Source organism: Notolepis coatsorum, assembly GCF_963971535.1.
Source record: "Notolepis coatsorum genome assembly, chromosome: 9".
NCBI classification, from domain to species: domain Eukaryota; kingdom Metazoa; phylum Chordata; class Actinopteri; order Aulopiformes; family Paralepididae; genus Notolepis; species Notolepis coatsorum.
Genome location: NC_140173.1, coordinates 62,760,902 through 62,786,998, shown reverse-complemented (window position 1 = coordinate 62,786,998; position 26,097 = coordinate 62,760,902). Strand labels below are relative to the sequence as shown.

Here is a 26,097-nt window from a genome sequence, read left to right as displayed (position 1 = left end):
GGAACGTGGTACCCGGAGAAGAGCATCGTTGATTTCCACTATCGTTTGGGATTCAACCTCGTGAGGATTACAACTCGGGCTGGCCTCGTGGACGGAGGCTGGCTAACTGTCATCAATGCTATCGAGCATTTGGATTACAATTATTGCTTTGCTGCTGATCAAGGGAGTTTACAAGGACCGACTCCTGTACCTGGAGTCTCTTTATTCCTCATTGAATCAGACGAAGTACCCGAACATTCCTCTACCCTCCAGGCCTTACACCCCCGGAGGGAACCCATTGTCTCCAGGCGGTACCAGTGTTGCCCTATATAGTTGCTACTATACGACAGGTGGTGTCAACTTAGACCCATCGTAGGATTCCTGCTATTCTTAGTGACTCATGCTATTGACTGACTTTACATATATTCTTCGCCATACAAGCGCGACCCTAATTCTCATTCTGTAACCTAATGTTGCCTAATAATAATAAATTACCCTCAAATACTATTTCTTTGTCAATGCCATGTTCTTGTGGGTGTTCACCATCTATATTTGATGTACTGTCTGCCCAGTAATTAAAGTACATAACTAGCAGTGGTTTAATCTATCACAATCTTTAATACAGTCAGGGTTTTGTAACCCCTCAGTTACAGTTAGGGTTAGGGTTACCCAGACAGAAAGATTAGGAGAAGGTAAAATCTCATCCCTGTGCCCGTACCCACCCCAACACTTGCTCAACAGTCCCCTAACCTAACCCTAACCCTAACCCCAACCCTAACCCTAACCATAACCCTACAAACGGAAATATTTGGAATCTTTGATAGATATGTTGAGTTAGGTTCATAGTGGTATTCATAAAAAAAGAATTGGAACGAAATATTACAAATAAAGTTTTTTATGACCTTGAACGTGATGCAATCTTTTCATGCACGTGACAACTCTGCTAAATTGTTAGGGGGGCATAATTAAATCAGCCCTCAAAACCCACCTTTTCAATCTTGCTTTTGACCTTTAATTCTGTCCTTTAATTGTTTTTGTTTTGCCATAGTTTTGTCCCTTCTACCCATGTAAAGCGTCTTTGAGCACCTGGAAAAGCGCTATATAAAATGGATGTATTATTATTATTATTATTATTATTATTATTATTATTATTATTATTATTATTATTATTATTATCATTAGCAACACTGTCTTGTACACTAGCAATCAACTGCTTACATATCTGGAATGTCAATTTCAATATTTTCTTAATTTGATGTCAAATCTAGCTAAATGGTGAATGCTAATTAATTGGTGCATTTATATAACGGCTTTTATCCAAATCGCTTTACAATTTGTTCCTCACATTTGACCCATTCACACTGAGGCGCCGATTGGGACAAAAGCCTGTCGAATACAAGACACCGCCTATCGGGCGGCTGATTGGCGCAGTGGGCAAGGTGCTCGCCTCTAACGCAGTTGACGCTGGGTTTGAGCCCAGCTCTCGGCGTTGCTACCGGCTGGCCGGTCGTTCATACTAACACAAAGTGTTAGAGGGTGGGAAAGCCGGTGGGTGGGGATTTGACGTTGTGGACTGCGACTCCTACAGGTCGGTTTGGTGATGCCGGTGCGACGGAAGCAGGAAGTGACGGGGGCAGCGTGAGCCTCCCACGCGTTACTCCTCGCCACTGAGAGTTCGAGCTCCTGCGGTGAAAAGATGTGACAGGCTGCCTCCTTGTGTACCGGAGGGGACACGTGATGCAAGGCTTCTATCCTCACTACAGCCGACCAGTGGGAGGCATAGTCTAGCAACGTTCAAGACAGGGGAGGGAAGAATTGGAAATACGAAATTGGGATGGGAGAAAAATAGAAAATGGGGAGAAAAAGTGGATAAAAAATAAAGAATGTATTTACTAAAAGTGTAGAGATAACTATGTAGGTTGTTCCAGAGTCTTATGCACCTATAAATAAATGACCGCTTTAAAGCATTGGTTCTAGGACGAGGGAGTACAAACTGACCATTTCTGGCCCCTCTTGTATTATGGTCTTGTATAGAGCTTCTGTAAACAAGTTGCTCAAACACAAAATATGGAGTCTTACTGTTAATGACTGATTTACACAATACAAGTGAGTTAGACGATGAGCCAGGAGAGACCAGCATGCATATGGTTGACATTGGACCTTAGTGAGCAACCCAAAGCCAACCGTGCTGCCCTGTTCTGGACTACCTGTAGTCTCCTGATCTCACCTTTGGTGGCAGATGACCAGATCACAGAACAATAATCAACATGACACAGGACTAGACTAGACTAGTAGAAGAGGACGATCAACAAAAGAAGCACATTTTCTAACAATGCCTACAGCTATTCCCATCTTTGAGACAATGCTAGTGTGGTTTGACCAAGATAGAGTACTATCCAGTGTCACTCCAACGTGCTTAACGATAGAGTTACATGAATTTAAAATAAGCTTTGGGTTACAAGACAACCCGTGCCTCGATCCAAACACCATGCTTTTTGTCTTAGAGATGTTCAGTACAAGCCTGTTAGCTACTATCCAATCATTCACATCATTAAGTTCTCTGCTCAGGACCTCATTAAGCATACCATTTGATGGAGAAGCATAATACAAGGTGAAATCATCGGCATTTTGGACCAATTTGGCATTCTTAGTAGCCCACGGTAGGTCATTGGTGAACACTGAGTAGAGCAGAGGTCCTAGGGAGCTCCCCTGTGGAACACCACACTCCAAACTTCTACTACTAGACAGGCTGCCATTCAAATAAACCTGCTGAGATCTGGAGGACAGATAACTCTGCATCCACATCAAAGCCAGGGGATTAAAACCATAACATTTAAGTTTATCAATCAAGAGAGAATGGTCAAGCACATCAAATGCAGCACTGAAATCTAAAAACACAGCTCCCACTATCATGGAGTTATCAATAGCTCTGAGCCAGTCGTCAGTCATCTGAACTAAAGTCATGGAAAAAATAGTATACGAACAGATCGAAAAGTACCTCGCGGAAAAAAATCTAATCTACGAATTCCAATCTGGCTTCAGAACATCCCACTCCACTGACACATGCCTTCTCTATTTGAACGACCACATCAAACAAGAGGTGGACGCGGGCAAATACTGCGGCATGGTCATGCTGGACCTACAAAAGGCCTTCGACACTGTCAATCACACCATTCTGATTGACAAGCTAAAAGCAATTGGTTTTGATAGTCTATCAGTGAGCTGGATACAATCCTACCTGGAGGGGAGAGAACAGATGGTGGAGGTAAACGGTACCCTATCCCCCCCCCTCACAGTGAGCTGTGGTGTTCCACAAGGAAGCATACTAGGACCGCTACTATTCCTAATTTATGCAAATGACATGTCGTCAGCTTGTGACTGCAACTTGTTCCTGTTTGCGGACGACTCAGCTCTGCTGGTCTCTGACAAGAACAAGTTACAGGTTGAAAAAGCCCTCAGCTCGGAACTAGGCAAAATCTGCATATGGCTCGCCGACAACAAACTATCATTACACATGGGCAAAACAGAGTCCATTCTCTTCGGTTCAAATAACAAACTCAGCAAGACCGACGGCTTCTCGGTTACAGTGGGTGACAATATTATCACAAGGAAAGATGAAATTACCTACCTGGGTTCTATCCTAGAGGCTAATCTTTCCTGTGACAAAATGGCATCCAATGTAATAAAAAAAGTCAACCAACGAACTCGATTCTTGTACCGGATCTCCTCTCTGGTAAACAAGAATACCCTGAAGACTCTAGCAGGAGCACTCATTCAAGGGTACTACGACTATGCTTGCACCTCATGGTACCAAAGCACCTCAAAGGCACTAAAAAACAAATTACAAACATCTCAAAACAAGCTAGTCAGACTACTTCTTGACCTGACTCCTAGAACCCACCTCACCCCTGCCCACTTTGACAACCTAGGATGGCTTAGAGTAGACGACAGAGTACAGCAACTTGCAATGGGCCTGGTCTACAAGATACACTACGCGACCAAGGTACCCATGTACATGTCAAAATACTTCCCAAAGGTCAGTGAATACCACGATCACAACACCAGAGGGAGCTCCACAAATTATGTTAAACCCAGATTCGGCTCAAACAAGGGACTAAACACATTTCACAATTATGCCACATCAATGTGGAACGCCCTACCCAAAGCTGTAAAGGAATGTGAATCACTACCCACTTTCAAAAACACTCTCAAAAAACACCTACGGGAGACTGCAATTCGAAACTGGCCCCTACAAATGTCCTAACCCAGTTGTACAGTAAATGACAAAGTATGGCTTTGTCAGTATTCCAATGTACAGTGTACAGTGTCCCCCCCCCCTACCCAACCACCCCCCCCCCCCCACCCCACCCCCCCCACCTCCAATGTACAGCCCCCACCCACCCACCCAACCCCACCCCACCCACCCAACCTTCTCCAATGTACAGTTTCTACATCAAATGTATATACACTCTTTTTCTGGACACTTTTGTATCACAAACAGTACTGTATTTGCAAATCTGATATGTCATAAATGTATAGATGTAGCAGTACTGTCTATCTGTATGTCATGTATGTCATATATGTTATGATGAATTGAAAATGGGGGACCCTGATGTAAACAAGACGAAAGTCTTTCTCTGGTCTGCATCCCCTTAACAATTGTATGTATTGAGCTATACTGTACTGTACCCATTCTGCAATCTGTTAATAAACTTTTCAATCAATCAATCAATCAATCAGCAGTCGATGTGGAGTGACCAGTTCTGTATGCATGTTGAGACTCTGTAGCCAGACTGTTATAAAATATTCTTGGATTTGTGCAAAAACACACTTTTCCATGAGTTTGCTTAAAACTGGTAAAATGCTTATAGGTCTGGAGTTGCCCTCATTAAAAACTGATTTGGAGTCTTTGTGTAAAGGAGTAACCTTAGCCTCCTTCCATCTCTTTGGACATAGTCCCACTTGTATACATCTATTAATAATATGACACACTGGACTTGCTATGATCGTAGCAGTAATTCTCAATAATTTACTATCTAAGTTGTCTGTGCCAGCTAACTTGCTGTCAGGTAGAGCCTGGAGTAACCTTTCAATACCACTAACCTCAACCTGATTTACACCCTTTATCTTTCATTGTGATATTCTTAATTTTGTCATTTGATTTTGTATAGTTTGAGATGTGCATTCCCTGCCTGAGCTGAGATATATTACTTACATAAAAAATCATTAAAATGGTTGGCAATATCACATGGTTTGGTTAGGACAATTCCATATGACTCAACAAAAGGTGTACAGACATTGGATTTTCTACCCATAATTTGATTTAAAACATGCCATAGATTTGTACCATCATTTCTCACATCATATAACCATTGTTTAAAATATTCCCTTTTGTTCACCTTATTTAACTTTGTGACTTGATTACGTAAGGAACGGTACTTTTGTCTGTCATCCGCAGAACTGGAACACACTGATGGTTTTTTTGGCTATGTGTTTCATTCATTAAAATCCTTAAGCTACTATCTATCCATGGGGCTGATTTGTTTCTGACTGTGCACTTTTTTAAAGGAGCATGTTTATCTGCTACACTCATGTACCTCAGCATAAATAAGTCCAGTACAACATCTGGGTCATCCTCACAACATACCTCCTCCCAGTTTATCCCCGACATTTCATTAATAAAACCTTCTACATTAAAACTCTTATATGACCGTGAGACAATAATTTTAGCTTTGACTTTTGGGACCTTCATCATTCTGGAGACTGCTATGATGTTGTGGTCACTGAAACCTACAGGAACAGAGACTGCCTTTGAGCATTGGCCTGGTACGTTTGTATAAATATGATCAATACATGTAGATGAAATGCTACCATCCTTATCTATACTTATTCTAGTGGGAAGATTGACAATATGGATTACAATATGGATTACAAGTATGCAATATAGAGAGCACCTTGTTCCTATTGGTACATGGCTTTCCCAACCAGTCGACATTCATATCACCAAGTAAGAAGATTTCTCTGTTTTCGTCCGATATCCTATCGAACATATCACACAAATCATTAACACATGTAGCATCTGCACTCAGAGGTCTGTAGAAACTGCAAACTAGAATTGGTTTGAGATAGGGCAGGTGAACCTGCACACAGATAGCTTCAATGTTGTCCTTCATCAGATCATATCGTGTTTTGACAGGTAATTGATTCTGAACATAGATTACCACACCCCCACCAAACCTGTTTCTATCTTTTCTAAAAATATTAAAACCTTCTATAGTTACAGCAGAATCAGAGAAGGAATCATCAAGGTGTGTTTCAGAGATGGTAAGGATATTAATCCAGTTAGCTTTGACCATACATTCAATTTCATATCACTTATTTCTCAGGCTGCACACATTGATATGAGCTATAACCAAACTCTTATGCAAGCCTAGCTTAATACAGGAAGTGTCAGTAGGCCTACCGACCATAAAGCAATAGTCTCAATGGGTTTCAGAATAACCAGGGAGTAATACTGGAGTCCCTAAACAGTTGGTTGTTGATATATAGTTTATCCACTACAAGGGCGACACGTTTGTTTAGGCTTCAATGTTCTTTCATGATAGGATATAATAGCTTACGTCTTCCATTGATCTCGGGAGGAAATTGGTCGTTCATGCCAAAGGTGGTGTTCTTTAACTCCCTGCCCCTACCCTTGACAAGCTCCTTCTGCTGGTGATGCTCAAAACGAGCCACTATTGCCCGTGGTCTGTCCCCTGAGGGTTTTCCCATTCTGTGTACTCTAGAGAAGGTGATGTTCTGAACAGTGTCCCTAGGCAGTCTTATCTGACATAAACTCCCTTATGACTGTTTCACAGTCCTTGCTCTCCTTCTCTGCTATCCCTGTAAAAACCAGATTGTCTTGCATATACCTACACTGTACATCCAGAAGAGATTCCTTCAACTTCATGTTGTCTATCTCAATTATGTCTACTTTGTTTCCCATGTATTCCACCTTTCCTTTCAGCTCAGCATTATCCTTGACCAGCTCATCAATTTGTCTCTGACTGAACTCCAAGCTTTCTTTGAGGCTCTTAATTTCCTGCATCATTAAGTCCAACATATCCAGTTTATCAAGTCTGTTATTGATGGCCTGTAATGTTAGATTCATGTCAACCTCTCTTATTGTCAGCGTTTCCTCCAATGAAGCTTGCTCTGCACCTTCAATGTCAACACGTGATATTTTACTCAGATTGGGCTTAATACAGTCTGTAATCTTCTGTGACTTTGTCTGAATGTTAAGTTTCACAGGCTTCTGTTGCGACATGTTAATATTGTCGTAATGTTTGTCTATAAAATGCTCCAGCTGAAACAGCTGTTCAGTTGGATCCAGTGTGCTATCCCTGTGCGGTATTTCAGTAAAATAAATGCCCCACTACACAGTTAAACAGTTAAACTGGCCTGATGGTGTAACATGAATGACATTTTAGTTGGAAGACTCAGTCAGCTGTAGGCAGCAGTTGTCACAGTGTGTTAATGCTGCCTTCAGACAGGGTGGTAGATGGCAGACACAGTGTGTTAACGCTGCCTTCAGACAGGGTGGTAGATGGCAGACACAGTGTGTTAACGCTGCCTTCAAACAGGGTGGTAGATGGCAGACACAGTGTGTTAACGCTGCCTTCAGACAGTGTGGTAGATGATAGACACAGGGCGGGATCCACTAAGAATGGATTGCGCATTGGTAATTGCACCCTTACTTACAATTCATTATGAATTGAAAATGGGGGACCCTGATGTAAACAAGATGAAAGTCTTTCTCTGGTCTGCAGTCCCTTAACTCATTCCCCGCCGGGAATTAGTCGGAGCCCGTCATAGCACTGCCACGCTTTAAAAGATAGGAGTGCGTCACCTTGTTTGTAGAGCTATAACTATATTCTATATTATAGCTATGGATACAATACTATGGCCCATTTGACATCACCTATCTATCGTTCAATATGTGAAAAAGAATACATTTTTCCATCCATACGTTCCTGTGTTATACCGTGGTGAATATAAGTATCGTTATAGCGTGGTCTGGGGTAATTCCCGAAAGGCTGTGTTATAGCCTCATACGTGAATCCTACTCTAAGCGATGACGTTTCTTGCCTGTACATGCTATTATTCGCAAATCAAATCTATATCATAGGTATTATGTTCCATCATGAATGCATGAAAGGGGGGGGGTCGTTTCTGATTATTTGATTGGCAGTAACGGCATTCGTATTGAACACTAAAAACGCTGATCAGTTGGATCGGTATAAAAGCATTGCAGGATCAAGCTAAAATTGACGTCAGATAGTCCTTACCTGTGATCGGGAGTATTCCAAAAATAATATTCCAATTGTTTGACCGCCATCTGGTACATACAATGTCCATTTGGTCGACGGCATAACCCACCACAACATATGGATCGGGGACATTTGACGGGAGAACCGCTCCATTCGCCCGACAAGGAAAAGTGAAACCGGAGACATTTGGCCATTACACAGGCCAAGATACAAGGTTCCAAAGGGTGCTCGATACTGCCGTCTAGCTGGATGCGGTCGGTATTGCACTTTGGCGAACTCAGACTCATTCCCTATGGTAACACCAAGGTCCCTGGATGAATAATGAATACAAATATTGCGCAGGTGATTGATTGAATGAACATTTTATTAACAGATTGCAGAATGGGTACAAAACAGTACGGCTCTCTGCAGACCAGAGAAAGACTTTCGTCTTGTTAACATCAGGGTACCCCATTTTCAATTCATGATGAATTGTAAGTAAGGGTGCAATTAGCACCGTGCAATCCATTCTTTGTGGATCTAGCCCACAGTGTGTTAACGCTGCCTTCAGACAGGGTGGTAGATGGCAGACACCAAACCAGATGTCACTGTTTTTAAATGAGAGATGACGGCAGGAAAGTTACAATGTTTCCACCTGGTCGTGTTCCACCTCATCCTCAGATTGAATGTTGAGCTCGTCAAGACGCCACTCCTCTTGCCCGCCGTGTGCAACATAATAACAGCTTTTTTCTGACATGTTATTTGCAAGAATGATTTTATTACCAATAGGTTTAAGATGTGCAAATTCATCACATCTTTGAATTTTCTGAAAATAAGTGGTGTTTTTAAATCGCCACAGTCGGAATGTAGCACAAGAGCTGAAAAAACACACTTTCTCTCTTCTCTCATCCCCCTCTCTGTCTTCTCTTTATCTCTTCTATCATCCCTCTCTGTCTTATCGTTCTCTCTTCTCTCATCTCCCTCTGTCTTCTCATTCTCTCTTCTCTCACCCCCCTCTCTGACTTCTCTTTCTCTCTTATATCATCCCCCTCTCTGACTTATCTTTCTCTCGTCTCTCGTCCCCCTCTCTGTCTTCTCTTTCTCTCTTTCTCTCACTCCCCTCTCATCCCCCTCTGTCTTCTATTTCTCTCACCCTCCCATCTGTCTCATCTTTCTCTCATCATCTCTCTGTCTTCTCTTTCTCTCATCCCCCTATGTATCCCCTTCTTTCATCACCCGCTCTGTATTCTCTTTCTCTCATCCCCCTATCTGTCTTCTCTTTCTATCATCTCCCCATGTCTTCTCTTTCTCTCATCCCAATCTCATTCCCCTCTGTCTTCTATTTCTCTCATCCCCCTCTGTCTTCTATTTATTTCATCCCCCCTGTCTTCTCTTTCTCTCATCCCCCTCATCCATATCTGTCTTCTCTTTCTCTCCAGCTGGCTGTCCAGACTCTCTTGTTCAAGAGGTGCATCATTTCCGGGTGCTGGGTGATGAACAGGTGACACACACACACAGACACACACACACACACACCTACACACCTACACACACGCACACACATAGAGGGTTTTTCCCATAGAAGGCCTGTCTTTGTCACATCTGACAGTGGTTCTAATTGGTGCAGCTGGTGCCTACCACCCAATCACCTGCCTCCCCTGAGACTCAGAGACAGCCAGTACAAACAATATCAAGACTCAACTTACCCTTCTATCAAACTTTAATTTATCTGACTCGTTAGACCTCTCTCTCTCTCTCTCTCTCTCTCTCTCTCTCTCTCTCTCTCTCTCTCTCTCTCTCTCTCTCTCTCTCTCTCTCTCTCTCTCTCTCTCTCTCTCTCTCTCTCTCTATCTCTATCTCTATCTCTCTCTCTCTCTCTCTCTCTCTGTCTCTCTCTGTCTCTCTGCTGTCTCTCGCTGTGTTTCATCTATCTCTCTCTCTCTCTCTCTCTCCCTCTCTCTCTACCTCTCCCTCTCCCCCCTCTCTCTCTCTCTCATCTATCTCTTTCCTCTCTCTCTCTTCTCTCCTCTCTATCATCTCTTTCTCTCTCTCTCCTCTTTCTCTGTCTCTCTGCTGTCTCTCGCTGTGTTTCATCTCTCTCTATCTCTCTCTCTCTCTCGCTCTCTCTCTCGCTCTCTCTCTCTCTCTCTCAATTCAATTCAATTCAATTCAAATGGCTTTATTGGCATGACGTACTTCTACATGTTGCCAAAGCAATATTAAACATAAACATGGATTACAAACAGATATAAGTACATACAAAATATCATCGTAAAATAAAACATCAAGTATTACGGCGTAAACATGTCAGGTGACTGTCACTCACTGTCCCTCAGTTTGTGGCAGGCAGCAACATATGCTGCTGCTAGCTCACAGCTTGTTGAGTCCTCCCCTAGTAGGACTGGTCGTTTTTCTGTATCTGGTATCTGTATCTGGTCTCTCTCTCTATCTCTGTCCTCTATTTCTGCCTCTCTCTGTATCTCTATCTCTCTCTTTCCTCTTTTTCTGCATCTCTCTGTCTGTCTCTCTCTCACTCTCTCTCTCACTCTCTCTCTCTCTCTCTCGCTCTCTCTCTATATCTCTTCTCACTCGTAACAGTCTAGTCACTCATAGTGAAATATAACAACGCATGAGTCATTGACGGTGCAATGGCCTGAATGATAAGTGAACGTGATGTGTGTTAGTGTGTGTGTAGTGTACACTGTGTGTGTGTGTGTGTGTGCGCGTGTGTGTGTGTGTGTGTGTGTGTGTGTGTGTGTGTGTGTGTGTGTGTGTGTGTGTGTGTGTGTGTGTGTGTGTGTGTGTGTGTGTGTGTGTGTGTGTGAGAGAGAGAGAGAGAGTTGTCATTCTCCCCAAGAGGTGACCCTATACTGTATACTGTATAAGACATGGATAAATTACAGTAATTAGTGTGTGTATGTGTGAGTGTATGTATGTGTGTGTGTGTGTGTGTGTGTCTTGTCCCCATACTGTTTGTCTCTGTTTTCTCTTCTTCGTCTTCTGTCCATTTATCTAACTGTCTTTAATTCAGTCTGATGATGATTGAATTCAGTCTGATGATGATGATGTAGATTGAATTCAGTCTGATGATGATGATGTAGATTCAATTCAGTGTGATGAGTCTTTATTTATGTTTTATTTTTTTAATCTTACATAATTTATTTCAGTTATTTTACGGCATACACCATCAGACAATTTACAGATTTGCTTTCCCCCCCCTCAACCCCACCACATAGACATACAAAACAAACAAACGACCATGCCACATCTCCCCATTGCCATTACCACACTTACCGATATGAGTAATAGTATTTGTGATATGAGAGAGCAAATGAATAAACCACAAACATAACTAAAACAGATATAAAGTATAAATAATAATAATACAAATAAAACACAGGTACCATATCAGATCAGATCCTAATTCTCACAGTAATCATCTATATCAGTGGTTCCCAAAGTAGGGAGCCGCCGTGACGGGGTGGCCAGATGATTAATAAAACTTTTTTTTATTATTATTTTTTTGTTATTATTTATTTATGCAGTCAGGCCACGGAACTTAGAAGCAGGCCAGGCCAGCGTTTCTAGTTGCAGTGGCGCAATAGTTAGAACAACCAGGAGATCACTGCAACTCACACAAGTTGGAGAACTCTCTCTCTCTCTCTCTCTCTCTCTCTCTCTCTTTCTCTTTCTCTCTCTCTCTCTCTCTCTCTCTCTCTCTATCTCGCTTTCTCTCTCTCTTGCTGGCAGGACCATTGCAAAAAACAAAAAATCCATCAAAATCAGTGTTGTTGCTAATCATTGACACATGCTAGCCTGTAATAATCCCCCCCAGAAAAATCTACTTTGCATTTGATATATTGCAAATATATGCCATCACACACACTGGCATTTAAAGGGTTAGAATTATAAAATGTATATGTGGTGTTATGATCAGGGCTGAAGTTGAATATAAGATTTATGAAAGAAAAAGTGCTATTTCAACATATAGTAATATTTGTATGGCGTTTTTGAAGAGGACAATTTAGTCCCTTATGGTAAGAGTGAGTATTTTTTTTCAATCTGACATTACAAAAAAACTGAAAATCCATCAAAATCAGTGTTGTTGCTAATCATACATAGCCTGTTTTTTAACAATAATTTGTGATGCCATCACAAACACTGGCATTCAAAGGGTACAAATAAAAAAAATCCTACACCAGAATGCAGGAAATGAAGTCTTTGTAACAAAAAAAACTCCTGGTGGGGGACCCCCAGACCCCCCGCTTAAAAAGTGGCCTGACTGGGGCTATATTTCGCACTATATTTCCTGGCCTGAATGATTTCCCCAGTCCGGCCCTGGTTAAAAGCCTCCAATGCTTATTAGTGTGTGTACGTTTGAACGTTTGTGTAACTGAGGGGTACAATTCCCTGACTGTATTAATAAGTATTGGTATCATTAAACCACTACCGTCTTATGTACTTTACTACTGGCCATACAGTACATGATATATATGATGAGAACACTTCCCCACAATGAATCGGTTCTACACAAAGTTGTATTTAAGTATTTATTGCAGCAAAGGGTACATAATATACTTCTCTATTTTACTTTGGATGCTCTTGTAAGGCAAAGGAATGTGCGTAGGCAAATCAATAATGAATGTCCATTCTCTGGTTACGCAGGAGGTAATTATACAACCTGAATATTAGGAATTATATCTATGGTACTCAAGGGGAGGCAGCGGGGGATACTGGTAGGGGGTTCCCACCGGTTGTAAGCCAGCAGGGGGAGGAAATGTTCGAATGCAAAGTCTGGATCAGCGGGGACTCAATAAGCTCCTGCTCTGGGAGGCGGTATATTACTCCCTGATCGGCAGACGAAAAGCAGCAGCTGTAATCCCAGTATGCGTGCAGCACAGGTGAAAGCCGGCCAGCCTCTCCTTGAGACGGACTCGAATGATGCTCCTCACGTCACGGTCCCACAGTAGTGGGTGTAGACGATTCTTCTCCGCTCCCACAGCCTGGTCCAAAGCAATAAGAATAATAATCCAGCCGGAAAGGGGCTCTGCATTCACCGGTGTAGATCCTCCGGTGCGCGGTACTTCACATTAACTAGGCTGAACTTGACGTTATTCAACTAAACTCTGATACTTTACTATCCTATTCGCACGCGGCTATAAGTGCTCTATTTAGACACACGGTTGCTCACTTCACTTGGTCGTTGACTCGTGATGAAGGCTTTACTAGTAAGGAGCGAACGATATGTTGAACAAACGTATTAGGATAATACAAGACTCTATTTTGGGGCAAAACGGGCCCTACTTCACCGCACGTTGCATAGTGGGTGAGGCTTCACTTGGGTAACTCGAACTCGAACTTGGACTCGGACTGAACTACTTCTGTATTCACCTGCGCCATATTTATATGTACGGGGAATAATCTAGTGCCAACCTCATTTCTGTCTCGTAGTCCTGGGCAAAGCCGGGCATGTACAGACATGTCTTGACGGTGGCTTTGAACTCGACTCTGGGGGCATGGCACTGGCGCTGGTGGAACGCTATCCAATAAGAGAACGAAATATTATGGTCTGTACTAGGTTAAAGGGATATTCCGTGTATATGTACAAAGGATACACAAGGGATATCAGACGATATACAAATATTATGCAATATATATCAATCAGTAAATATATATATTCGGTTTAATCTGACCCTTTGTAACAGCCGCCTCCTAATTAGTCCCACCTAATTAGCTAAGCAGAGACAGATTAACCGCACTGTCCACTACTCAATGTCTGTTGTGAGGGGTCGGGCAGTTCACAAAGTCATGGGGTCATGGTCGTCATTAAGCAAGTCGGGGAGCCTTGGCGACTCTATCAGCCTCGCCACGGGTCGGTTGTAGGTCCGCCCTTGGACGAGCAATTCTGCCGCTCTGACCTTTCCGTCGGCACCAGTGGTCACTTTGCTTACGCGGTCGGCCGGCCACGCAGCTCGGGGTAGTGACTGGTCTATGGTCATGACGACTGGACGGGATGAAGGGGGGCTTAGGAGGAAGCGGGCCCGAGACTGCTTTGATCTGTGCTTGGCTGTGCCTCCTCCTCCTCCGTCTGTTTCTCTTGTTTGCTCTGTACCCCGTCTGAGGAGGGGCCGGTGCCGGCCGCCCCGTCAAGGAGTCGCTTGGGGTGCTGGGTTCGAGGTCAGCTACGTCTGTGGCGCAGCTGAGGGGGGTGGAGTTCTGAACTCCCTCTTGTGCCCACGGTTCTCTCACAGGCCTCTCGCTTAATGTCAATAGCCTCTGCTGTACGAGGGAGTGGCCGGTGTCGCTCGCCTTTGTGTGTAGGCAGCGTGTAGACGTGGGTTGACGTCCCAGTCGGGTCTGAACCGCGACTGGGCATCCTTTGGGTCCGATGTGGGCCGCCTCAATTGGGAGAATGAGGTCCGCGTGGTCGGAGCCGATGAGCAGGGTCGGTGTGGCGCCGTCGATAAGCGGTATAGGTAGTTGACGTAGGTGCACATACTTAGCCATCAGCTGTGGGATGGGGTAGGTGTACTGAGACAGGCCTATGTCGTGGCTGGTGAAGACGTTGGTTATACTATACTGCTTCTCGGGCTGGTCCACCGCTGCCATCTTGAAGGAGACCCTTTCACCTTTTATGGTCTTCTGGTCCCTTCTGATGGTGCGTATGGTCATGGTATCTTTGACACCCCGCAGGCCCAACTGGGCTGCTGCGGAAGCGAGGAGGAGAGTCTTTTCAGACCCATCATCCAGGACGGCGTAAGTGTCCAGGACCTTGTCCTCGTAGCTCAGGAGCACTCTGACCACTTTGAGGAGCACTCGGGGGGTCCCGCTATGCTGGTCAATGTGGAGCACTCCTGTTGGTTGGTTGTCGGGGATCTTCTGGTGGGCTCCGCACAGTGCTGCGCGGTGAGCGGCGCCCGCCTGGGCCGCCCCTGCGCGGTAAGCGCCGCCCGCCTGGGCCGCCTCACGCCACTGGTCAACTTGGACGGGGTTCAGTGTCTTATATTCGGCGCACTGTGCCAGCCAGTGTCCGCCGTCGCAGTAGGTACAGTAGGGAGCGGTCTGGTGGCTCTTCGGTACTGGTGCCACCGCCTCGGCATGGTACATTACCGCGACGGGCCCACTCTGTTGTCCTGGCTGACGCCTGTTGATGTCATGCAGGACCTCCAAGTGGGTGCCACCGCACCTGCTGCACTTCTTCTTCAAGCGGCACTCAGCTGCTAGGTGGCTGCGCGCGCAGCGGAAGCAGCGGCGGTGGTCCTTGATCCACTGACTCACCTCGTCCGTGGTCAGCTTCCCGAAAGTGTCGCATTGGTACAGCCGATGTTCTCCCTCACAGTACTGGCACTCAATCTTCCACTGGTCCTCTTTCGTCGAGGGGGTGTTGTGGTTCTTGTGCTGCGGTACTGATTCGGCTTGGTGCATAACGGTCACCAACCGGCGGTTATCTGTTGATCCCCGAGGTCCGAGTCTTGGGCTTGGTCCACTCCATACGAACGTGTCGAGTCGTAGGCTACTGACCTCCCTGGCGAGGAACTCAGATAGGTCTAGGAGGGATGCCTCTGGACCGTTGGGGTCGCGGTGGTCTCTCTGCCGCCGAAAGCGCTCTTGTCGGGCGGGAGGGAGCTTCTCTAGTATCCTCTCTACATTAGAGTTAGCGTACAGTTCATAGATCCCTTTTTCCTTTTGGGACCCCAGCATCCCTACCAGGGACTGTACCTTGATAGAGAGGTCATCTAATGCTCTGTTGTCTCTGGCTGGGGGGAGACGGTCAATGTCTCTTATCTCCTGTATCACGTAGTCCCATATGCGTCCATAGCGTTGGTCGAGGGCTACTAGAGCCGCGGTGTATGGGGTAGTAGAGCTGGAATATGCCAGCGCTATATTGTGCGCTCTGGGCACCTTCAGGTGCTTGAGTAGGATAGCATACTTGTACGGTTCATCTGGTACGTCGGACAGCATAGTCTCTAAGCACATTCGTAGCTCTGTGTACTGTGCTCTGTTCTCGTGTGTGAAGTCCGGGAACGTCGGTGTGCCAAGGTACGATGCCATGGATGACTGGCACATCGGTGAGCGTTGGGGGAGAGGCCTCCTAGGCGAGTCTCCTCTTACGTGTCGTCTTGGGCTGGTGCTTGGTTGGTACCGAAGGTCGGGTACCCAGGTGCTGTTCCTCGGGGCTGGCGGTGCGTCAAACTCACCCGTGAGTTGAGTCGGGGGTTTGTAGCGCAGGGCCTCGGGGCTGACGTCTGGGCTGTACTGGACCTCCTGGTCCAGAGTACGTTGCTGCTGGTCGGCTTGGCATTCCTCCTCTTCCTCTTCCTCTGCTAGGACCTGGAGTCTTCTGTTCAGTCTCTCGGCGTGGTCCGGTTCTTCCCGGTTGCTGGGTCTCGTATGGACCGGCCGGGGAGGGGGTTCGGAGACGTGGACAGGATCCTCCTGTTGGCGGGGTCCCGGGTCGCTTGGTCGGGTAGGGGAATGCGTCCTTGACCCTTGTCGTGACGATCTCCGGGAGCTCCGTGCGGAGAGAGGGGGTGTCGCCATGGCAACCAATTTGTCCATGGGCATGGGCTGCGTTGCGCGCTGCTTCGCGGCGGGCATTGGCGGCGTCGCGCTGTGCATTGGCGCTGGCCTGGGCGGCGTCGCGCTGTGCGTTGGCGGCGTCGCGCTGGGCATTGGCGCTGGCATGGGCGGCGTGGAGCTGTGCATTTGCGACGTCGCGCTGTGCATTGGCGGCGGCGTGCTGTGCATCGGCGCGGCTTCTTTCAATGTTCTCTTCCGTCTGAAGGCGTCTGGTCTCCAGTCTTATGCGGTCGTCTTCACTCCTTTGTTGCGCCTGGAAGCGCTCTCGCTCGGCTGCAGAATGTTCGCGCTCGCGCGTCTGTTGCGCTTGAAGTCGATCGCGTTCGGTGGAGGCTGCCAGGGTGGCGATGAGTGCCTGTGCCAGCATCTTGTCCGCCTCGCTGGGGGAAGACGCCGGTCGAGGCGATCGGCTCCCGGCAGTACTCGTTGGAGATCCGTTCTCCTGTCGCGTACCGAGGAGATCCATCTCCTGGGTGCGCGTCTCTTCTTGTGGTGGGTCGGGTTCCGTCCCGGGAGGGCTTTCTTTATCCTGGAGCTCTCCGGGGACTACCTCGTCGACGTTGTCTGGGGGTAAAGTCATGTCATGTCCCTCCTGGTCCCCCCCGTGAGCTTGGTCAATTACGTTAGAACCCACTAGGGTCTCTACTGGCGGGGTAGCCTGGTCGGTAGGGTTGGACATAATTTTACTATCCGCTTTAGTTACTTTATCCGTATTTAACTTCCTTTTAAAGCTAGGTATTGGACTGACAACGTAGTCCTCTAGGTGAAGAGGTGGCTGCCGTCTGCGCTCCGGGCGATCTAGCTTAGGAGAACCGTTTGTGGAGTGTTCATCATCGGCCATGTTAATATTAATATTATATTAATATTACGCTAATTCTTATCCGGGGCTCGAAGGACCAATTGTAACTGAGGGGTACAATTCCCTGACTGTATTAATAAGTATTGGTATCATTAAACCACTACCGTCTTATGTACTTTACTACTGGCCATACAGTACATGATATATATGATGAGAACACTTCCCCACAATGAATCGGTTCTACACAAAGTTGTATTTAAGTATTTATTGCAGCAAAGGGTACATAATATACTTCTCTATTTTACTTTGGATGCTCTTGTAAGGCAAAGGAATGTGCGTAGGCAAATCAATAATGAATGTCCATTCTCTGGTTACGCAGGAGGTAATTATACAACCTGAATATTAGGAATTATATCTATGGTACTCAAGGGGAGGCAGCGGGGGATACTGGTAGGGGGTTCCCACCGGTTGTAAGCCAGCAGGGGGAGAAAATGTTCGAATGCAAAGTCTGGATCAGCGGGGACTCAATAAGCTCCTGCTCTGGGAGGCGGTATATTACTCCCTGATCGGCAGACGAAAAGCAGCAGCTGTAATCCCAGTATGCGTGCAGCACAGGTGAAAGCCGGCCAGCCTCTCCTTGAGACGGACTCGAATGATGCTCCTCACGTCACGGTCCCACAGTAGTGGGTGTAGACGATTCTTCTCCGCTCCCACAGCCTGGTCCAAAGCAATAAGAATAATAATCCAGCCGGAAAGGGGCTCTGCATTCACCGGTGTAGATCCTCCGGTGCGCGGTACTTCACATTAACTAGGCTGAACTTGACGTTATTCAACTAAACTCTGATACTTTACTATCCTATTCGCACGCGGCTATAAGTGCTCTATTTAGACACACGGTTGCTCACTTCACTTGGTCGTTGACTCGTGATGAAGGCTTTACTAGTAAGGAGCGAACGATACGTTGAACAAACGTATTAGGATAATACAAGACTCTATTTTGGGGCAAAACGGGCCCTACTTCACCGCACGTTGCATAGTGGGTGAGGCTTCACTTGGGTAACTCGAACTCGAACTCGGACTCGGACTGAACTACTTCTGTATTCACCTGCGCCATATTTATATGTACGGGGAATAATCTAGTGCCAACCTCATTTCTGTCTCGTAGTCCTGGGCAAAGCCGGGCATGTACAGACATGTCTTGACGGTGGCTTTGAACTCTACTCTGGGGGCATGGCACTGGCGCTGGTGGAACGCTATCCAATAAGAGAACGAAATATTATGGTCTGTACTAGGTTAAAGGGATATTCCGTGTATATGTACAAAGGATACACAAGGGATATCAGACGATATACAAATATTATGCAATATATATAAATCAGTAAATATATATATTCGGTTTAATCTGACCCTTTGTAACAGTTTGCATGTTTCAACCATACATTTCCATTTATAAAAAAAAAAGTAATTATTATTATTATTTTTTTTTTTACCTCCTATAATAGTGGGGGTCGCGGCTCTCTGACACCGTTATTTCGGGGGTCGCGGCCTGAAAACTTTGGAAATCCCTGATCTATATTACAGAAACAGAGCTTCAATTAGTCACCGGGCCTTTCAGTTAGATGTAAAAAAGGTATCCCACACCTCAGCAAAAATACCCTCTCTCCCTGCAACTCCATACTTGACCCTTTCATATGATGCCGTCCGAAACATTAATTCCATCCATTCCTTAAAAGTTATATCGGTGGGTGACTTCCAATGTCTTAAAGCAATTCTACATCCTGATATCATGGCCATTCTATACCACATGCCTTGGTATTTAGACAACGTAATCTCTTTTGGTAAAAGACCCAGTACTTCACTCAAAAATACCACAATTTCGTCCCACATTTTCCGTACCTTCTCACATATGTAATAGAGTACCTGTCTCTTTTTCACACCTCCAGCAGATGTGTCTGCTTCATAACTTCAGTCTGGCTAGCTTACTTCAATAACTTCTATTTAAAACGTTTAACCTCTTAACACTTTCAGTGCCAAAAACTACTTAAGTCTTAAGTCCTTTCTGGGCCCATGTCGTTCAGTGCCATAAATTACTTTTTACGTTTCTGGGTCGTTTTTATTCATTATCCACCCAGGGAGCCTGTTGTTACCATAGGGAATGAGTCTGAGGTTGCCAAAGTGCAATATCGGCCGCATCCAGCTAGACGGCGGTATTGAGCACCCTTTGAAACCTTGTATTTCAAGTTTCTCAAGTTCAAGTTTCAAGTTTCTTTAATAGTTGTCATACAGAAGTACAGAATACTTTTATACAAAATGCTTCTTACTGTTACGCTCCAGAGACTGTGCTAGACAAGATAAGTATGAAATAAAATAGTATAGCATGTAAAAATAGAAGTAAAAATAGAAGTCAGTGTTCAGTATATACATATGTACAATGTTCGATGCAGAATAGAAGTAACTGAGTTACCATACAATATACAATATACTATGTGTAGCAGGGTGGATTATCCCTGCTTCGTAGGAACTGTGGTGCACGGTCACTAGGTAGCGAGACACAGTAGAACTCTGGCTAGTTGCACCTCCGTCTTTGGGGTCAGGAGCGTCAACTGGAGGCTGGTCCTCCTCTCTCTTCCAGGGCAGTCAGCAGTACTCCCCAACACGCCCTCACTCTCCCCAATTGTCCCCTTAGCACCCCCCCACACCTAGTGACTGGATGGTAAATAAATAACTTGGTTCCCCCCGCAAGCAGTACCCTCCCTCATTAACACCAGAAACCTTACAGCGGGAAAGGGAAGGTTAAATAGGAAGGGGTTAATAATATATATGTTACCCGCATCAAAGGGTTAAGATTAGGCTCAATAAAAGACACACACACCGTGCTCCCATTCAGTCTGATTATTATTGTACCATTGTTCTAGTTACAATAGCTACGTCTGGTGATTATTGCACCATGGTTATCGTTACACAATAGTTACAGTCTGATAATTATTGCACCATGGTCATCATTACACGATAGTTACAGTCTAGTAATTATGTAGTTACGCCCTAGGCACCAAGTGCTCTCGTTGTACCCAGACTAAGTGCTGCCCACGTCTGGGCTAGACACAGTATCAATACCTTCCCTAAGGGTTTACATATACTGCTCTAGTACTCCGTAATATGGGGAAAGAAGGGAGGACATAGGGGAGGAATAGAAGGGTTCACTGAATGGGAAAATATTATTACACCAACACGGTATCACACTCAAAAGAAATGAACAGAAAGCAAAAGAGTGGGCCCACAAAATACCAGTAAAAGTCATATCTTAATGCCGGCATGTATTGTTTGGGGTACCCCTATGGAATGGTAGTAGCAACGTTACTTTCGCCCGCAGGCTGCACCACACTGTATACTGTATAATAACTCGGGAGCATCAATACCCATTTGTACTCATCCAAAATGGCCGCCTCGCCACGCCACTGTTGTCCGGAAAGCAAGATGGCGTCGAACGCTCTCGGTGAGGATGCTAGCAGGCGGAGCTGGGGCAGAGAGGCAGCGCCGGCTGAGAGCGTGTGCTGAGTGATGACGACCCCTGCTGGACGGGACGAACTCCTGTAGGCTGCAGGCAGCCGGGTGCAGATCTGGTCGCAGGTACCCGGGGCAGACTGATTGCAGGCAGCCGGAGCAGACTGATTGAAGGCAGCCGGAGCAGACCGGTTGTTGGCCCACGTGCGTCTCGGGGCTCGCACACAGTAACTACTATAACTCGATTGTTAAGGACTTTGATACGTTGTTAGCCGCACGTTACTTATACCGCACACAGTAACTATTATAACCCGATTGTTAGTGCCTGGCTCTGCACTGTTTGCTCACACATTATCGCTGGTACTGCTAGGATATCGTGTCCACTAGCAAGTACTTCCTATCACCCGTCGCTATCCCGCGGGGCCCTCCAACATAACTTCTGCAACAGGGCTCTCCGGAGCCCCCGTCCGTTGCGACTGTTCGTGTTCAAGTTCACTGCCGAAGAGGATCTCTTTCCGTCTTCCGCTCCCATATATCACGTTCCATCTCTCTCCAACACTCTCTGCCAGACACCGCCCCCTGGTGGTCCCGCCTACTAGTCACACAGGGAAGGATGTTGATTATGGTCCAGAGATACTGTGTATGGTCCATACTTCAGTCGATAGAAGGAAGAGAAACTCATATCATTGCTCGTGGGAATATCAATGTTGTCTTTGTGTACAAAGGGGATATAAAACACAAGTCAGCAGTTCTGAATAATAAACAATATTTTCAGGCTGCTACATATGCAATGTACTAATATACAATACTATATAGTGCAAAGCAGAAATGGGATGAGGTACAATTTAGGTACAATTTACAGTAAGGTGTATGGGTTGTAGTGCAAATCCTTTACCAATAAATATAAAGTGTGTTTAGGTGTTCTAAAGTGTGGAGAGTGGGTGCTGCAGTGTGTTGTTTGTTTAAAGTGAGTGTGTGCGTGTGGATGTGTGTGCTGTGTGCATTTGATGGTTGTTGTTATTTGGCCTGTGCGTCAATCTAATGGGTCCGTGTAGTTTTATTTTTTTGTTCAAGCTCAGCGGTTATAACGGACGGATTGAGAAGAATCAAATGCTCCCGACGCATGATGTGTGGTGGATTATGTTGGCCACACGATGGACATCACTACTCGCGATCAGATAATTGGAATATTGTTTTTGGGGTACATCCTAGTCAAGGTAAGGGCTATATGATATCAATCTTGCGTTGATCCAAGCATGTCTTCAGCTCGATCCGAACGTGTGTCTGTAACGTTAGTCCACAACGTATGCCGTTGCCGTTGGTGGCGATCAAAGCATCAAAAAACGACCCCCCCCCCCTTTCATGCATTCATGATGAAACATAATACTACCTATGATACCTATGATATAGATTTGATTTGAGAATAATAGCGGGTCCAGACAAGAAACGACAACGGTTATAGTATAATAGGGCTATAGGGCTATTCCTCAGCATTTCAGGAATTACCCCAGACCGATCTAAAAACATACTTATATTCACCATGGTATAACGCGCAAATGTATGCATGGAAACATTTTCTCTTTTTGCATCTTGACCGGAAGAAAGTCACTGGCAAATAACCATAGTATTGTATCCATAGCTATAATATAGAATATAGTTATAGCTCTACAAACAAGGGGCGGGATCCACAAAGAATGGACTGCACGGTGCTAATTGCACCCTACTTACAATTTATTATGAGTTGAAAATGGGGGACCCTGGTGTAAACAAGACGAAAGTCTTTCTCTGGTCTGCATCCCCTTAACAATTGTGTGTATTGAGCCTTACTGTATTATACCCATTCTGTAATCTGTTAATAAAAGTTTCAATCAATCTAATTTGATTGATTGAAAATTGTATTAACAGATTGCAGAATGGGTAAGACTTCAATTCATTCGGCGGTTTTTCTCTTCCTGTTTTCGCTTGTGACTTTTCACCTAGATCCCTGATTCGTACATCCCCATGTGGGGTATCATTGGAAAGCCACACTCATTGGCTACAACCCTGTCCAATTTTTGAGATTGCCAAATGATTGACGGAGCTAGAGCCCCGGGAGTCTGTGTTGTATTTGTACAACACTGTGTACTTCGGCGCACGCCTCACATATCGGCATGTAACTCGAGAACCGCTGAACTGATTTTGTCACCTGAAACTTTCGACACGCAACAAATAGGGCTTTAATTCGATATATATATTGTATTAAAAAATATTCACACCCGAGCGGCTAGAGGTTGCCAAAGTGCATGTGGGCAAATCGTCCTCAAGAGGGCCCACATGGGGGCCCTCGCATGTTAACACTTTGACTGCCACGCTGTTTGCGCGTTGTGTTGTGAGGGTGCCAGCCTTATCGTAATTTCCGCGGTCGTTTCACTATGTTTGCGAAGCTGTGTGTGTGTGTTCTGTATTACAGCTGTGGAGACATGGTGTGGCTCATTTTGACAAACGTTACTTGTAGTGCAAGATGGGAATAATAGTTTGTTTCCACACGCTGTAGTTTGTAGTTTATTACACGCAAAACATTGCGCATTTCCAAGATAATCCAGTCTTTTTTCATAGATCGCGAGATAAAACGCGCTATGTGCGATAAGCCCAAACCGTTCTGGCTGATCCCATGAAACTCCAAATACTCCCAAATCAAAGGTATATGACATGTATATATGTACCATGACAAATCATCAAGGGGGGGGGGGTCTTTTTAACTCAAAACTCTGATCGTGTTTGCCGACCATGTTTTTCGTCCGGTGAAACACAGACCTGTGATCGGTTTCAGATTCTGTAAAATAGACATAGAATGTACCTTACCTTAGCCAGAAGGTATTCCAAGAAGAATAATTCCAAGTGATCGCATCGCCATCGCGATTACCAGTGTATATATCTATACACGTTTCGATGGTCAAATATGCTTATGCAACGGAATTCCGAAGCGAGCATTGTGAATATCTGTTCCAGTAGAAGGAGGGGCCACTAACCGAGGATAAATGAAAGTGAAGCTGACTATCAGCCCCAAGCCATTGCATTTCAGACACGGACGATACTGCCACCTGGTGATATTCGATCAGCATTGCAGTTCTAATGTGTGTGGACGTGCCTAAATGATGCAGATCGCTCCTGGCAAGTCTGTAGAGCGGGGATCAAAGTAAAAAGATCAAACTATCCAAAAACGTAATATTTTTTTTTGTATTTTATTTTTTTATTATTTTTTAAACATAACATAAAATTAGACACACAAGCATTAACAGTAGACATCCAATGAAATCACCATTTAAATAAATGTAGTATACGAGATATATACCTAATACTTGCTATCTAATACCCTACATACATATGCTCTCGCTCGCTCACCGCCCCCGGACCCCCACTTGGATAATCCATCCATTATCATTTGTTCCTAACCAGGCACTACAATTCATATGCTAGCTTTTATTCTCTCCACCACTTCTAACCAGATTGCAATTTTGGTTTCACTGACACCTAAAATTCTTGCTGTAGATATTTCTAGATAAATCACATCGAGATAGGTAAGAACCCATACCTTCCAACACATTTTTTCCGGTTGAAACCATCGTGATGCTATCCGCTTTTTAGCCGCTGTGAGACCAGATAAAACTAGTCTCTTTAGCTATATAGGGGCTGCAAACTGAAAAACATCATTCAACAGCAATACAGAGGGGTGTACAGGTATGTTCAGAAATAAGAAATTTGATAATTGCTGGGACACTTCTTTCCAGAATATCTTAACTGGTGGGCAATCCCAATACATGTGCATAAATGTACCCTCATCCCCATTTGTACATAAGGAACATCTGGAGTCTTGTTTAAGTCCCATTCTGTTCAATCTTATAGGAGTCAGGTATGTATTATGAATATAGTTAAGATTAATTTGTTGATGGTCCGGGTTACGTGACGCAATTCGAACGTTTGCCCAGACTTCTTGCCAATCAAAATGTATTTCCAAGTCTGGTATATCCCTCCTCCAGACTGAGTACTCTGTACTGATATGTAGTTTTTGGCACAGAATGTGTTAAGAGGTAAAAAGATAAGTTGTGACTCTGCCTCCCTTACACCATTTGGTCACTAAGCTCTCCCATGCTTCTTCAGAGATATCCTCACGTAAATCCTTCTCCCAGCTTCAGGCCTGCCAATTTGGGTGCATGGTGTTCTCTGATAGCATTGTAAAACCTTGATGCACCCCCTCTTCTGTGCCAATCTTTATAATACAGATCTTGAATTGCATTAAACTGGTCAAATGCTGATCTAACCATTGATGATGATATACAATGTCTAATCTGCAAGAACCTATAGACATTTTTATTGTCTAAGCCAAAATTATTCTTAATATCCTCAAATGGTAATACCCCATCTTCCCCCATTATATCCCCCAGTACATGGATTCCAGATTTGACCCAGTCTTCCCATATGAAAGTCTTCATATGAAAACCTTTAGTTTTTTATTAAACCATATGGAGGCTCTTGCAGTTATATATGGGTTGGCTCTAGTTCAGTGTTTCTCAACTGGTGGGTCGCGACCCAACCATTTTGAGTGGGTCGCGGGCGTGCTTGTAAAAAATTTAAATAATTACAAAATAAAAAATAAGTTTAAATGTTTTTGTGAGGGGGGTTTATGATGCTGCGCTTTTATTTTGAAGGACATACGTTTCCCATGGCGCAGCGTCTTCACGCCATCAGTTAGTGAGCGCTCATAGATTCAAGCATTTGTAAACATGGCGAAACGCAAATACGACACGACTTCATAAAATATGGGTTTTATTACATTGAGGACAAAAGAGAGGGACAAAAACCTCAGTGTGTTGTGTGCAGTGAAGTGCTAGCACATGAAAGCATGAAGCCATCAAAAATGAAACGCCATTTAGAAACAAAACACTCCGCTTATAAAGACAGACCTGTTGAGTA

At 44.8% G+C, this 26,097-nt stretch overlaps 1 protein-coding gene across 1 annotated transcript in view; it reads left to right on the top strand.

Annotated features, from left to right (window-relative positions):
* The window catches only part of prkn (parkin RBR E3 ubiquitin protein ligase), a gene marked incomplete at its 5' end in the record, with an annotated part of 340,196 nt that overhangs the window by 268,769 nt on the left and 45,330 nt on the right, over positions 1–26,097 (top strand). Inside the window, one exon of the mRNA XM_084321889.1 lies at positions 9,707–9,768. Within this exon, the coding sequence (XP_084178015.1) occupies positions 9,707–9,768 (62 nt within the window). The remainder of the gene's footprint in view (positions 1–9,706; positions 9,769–26,097) is intronic.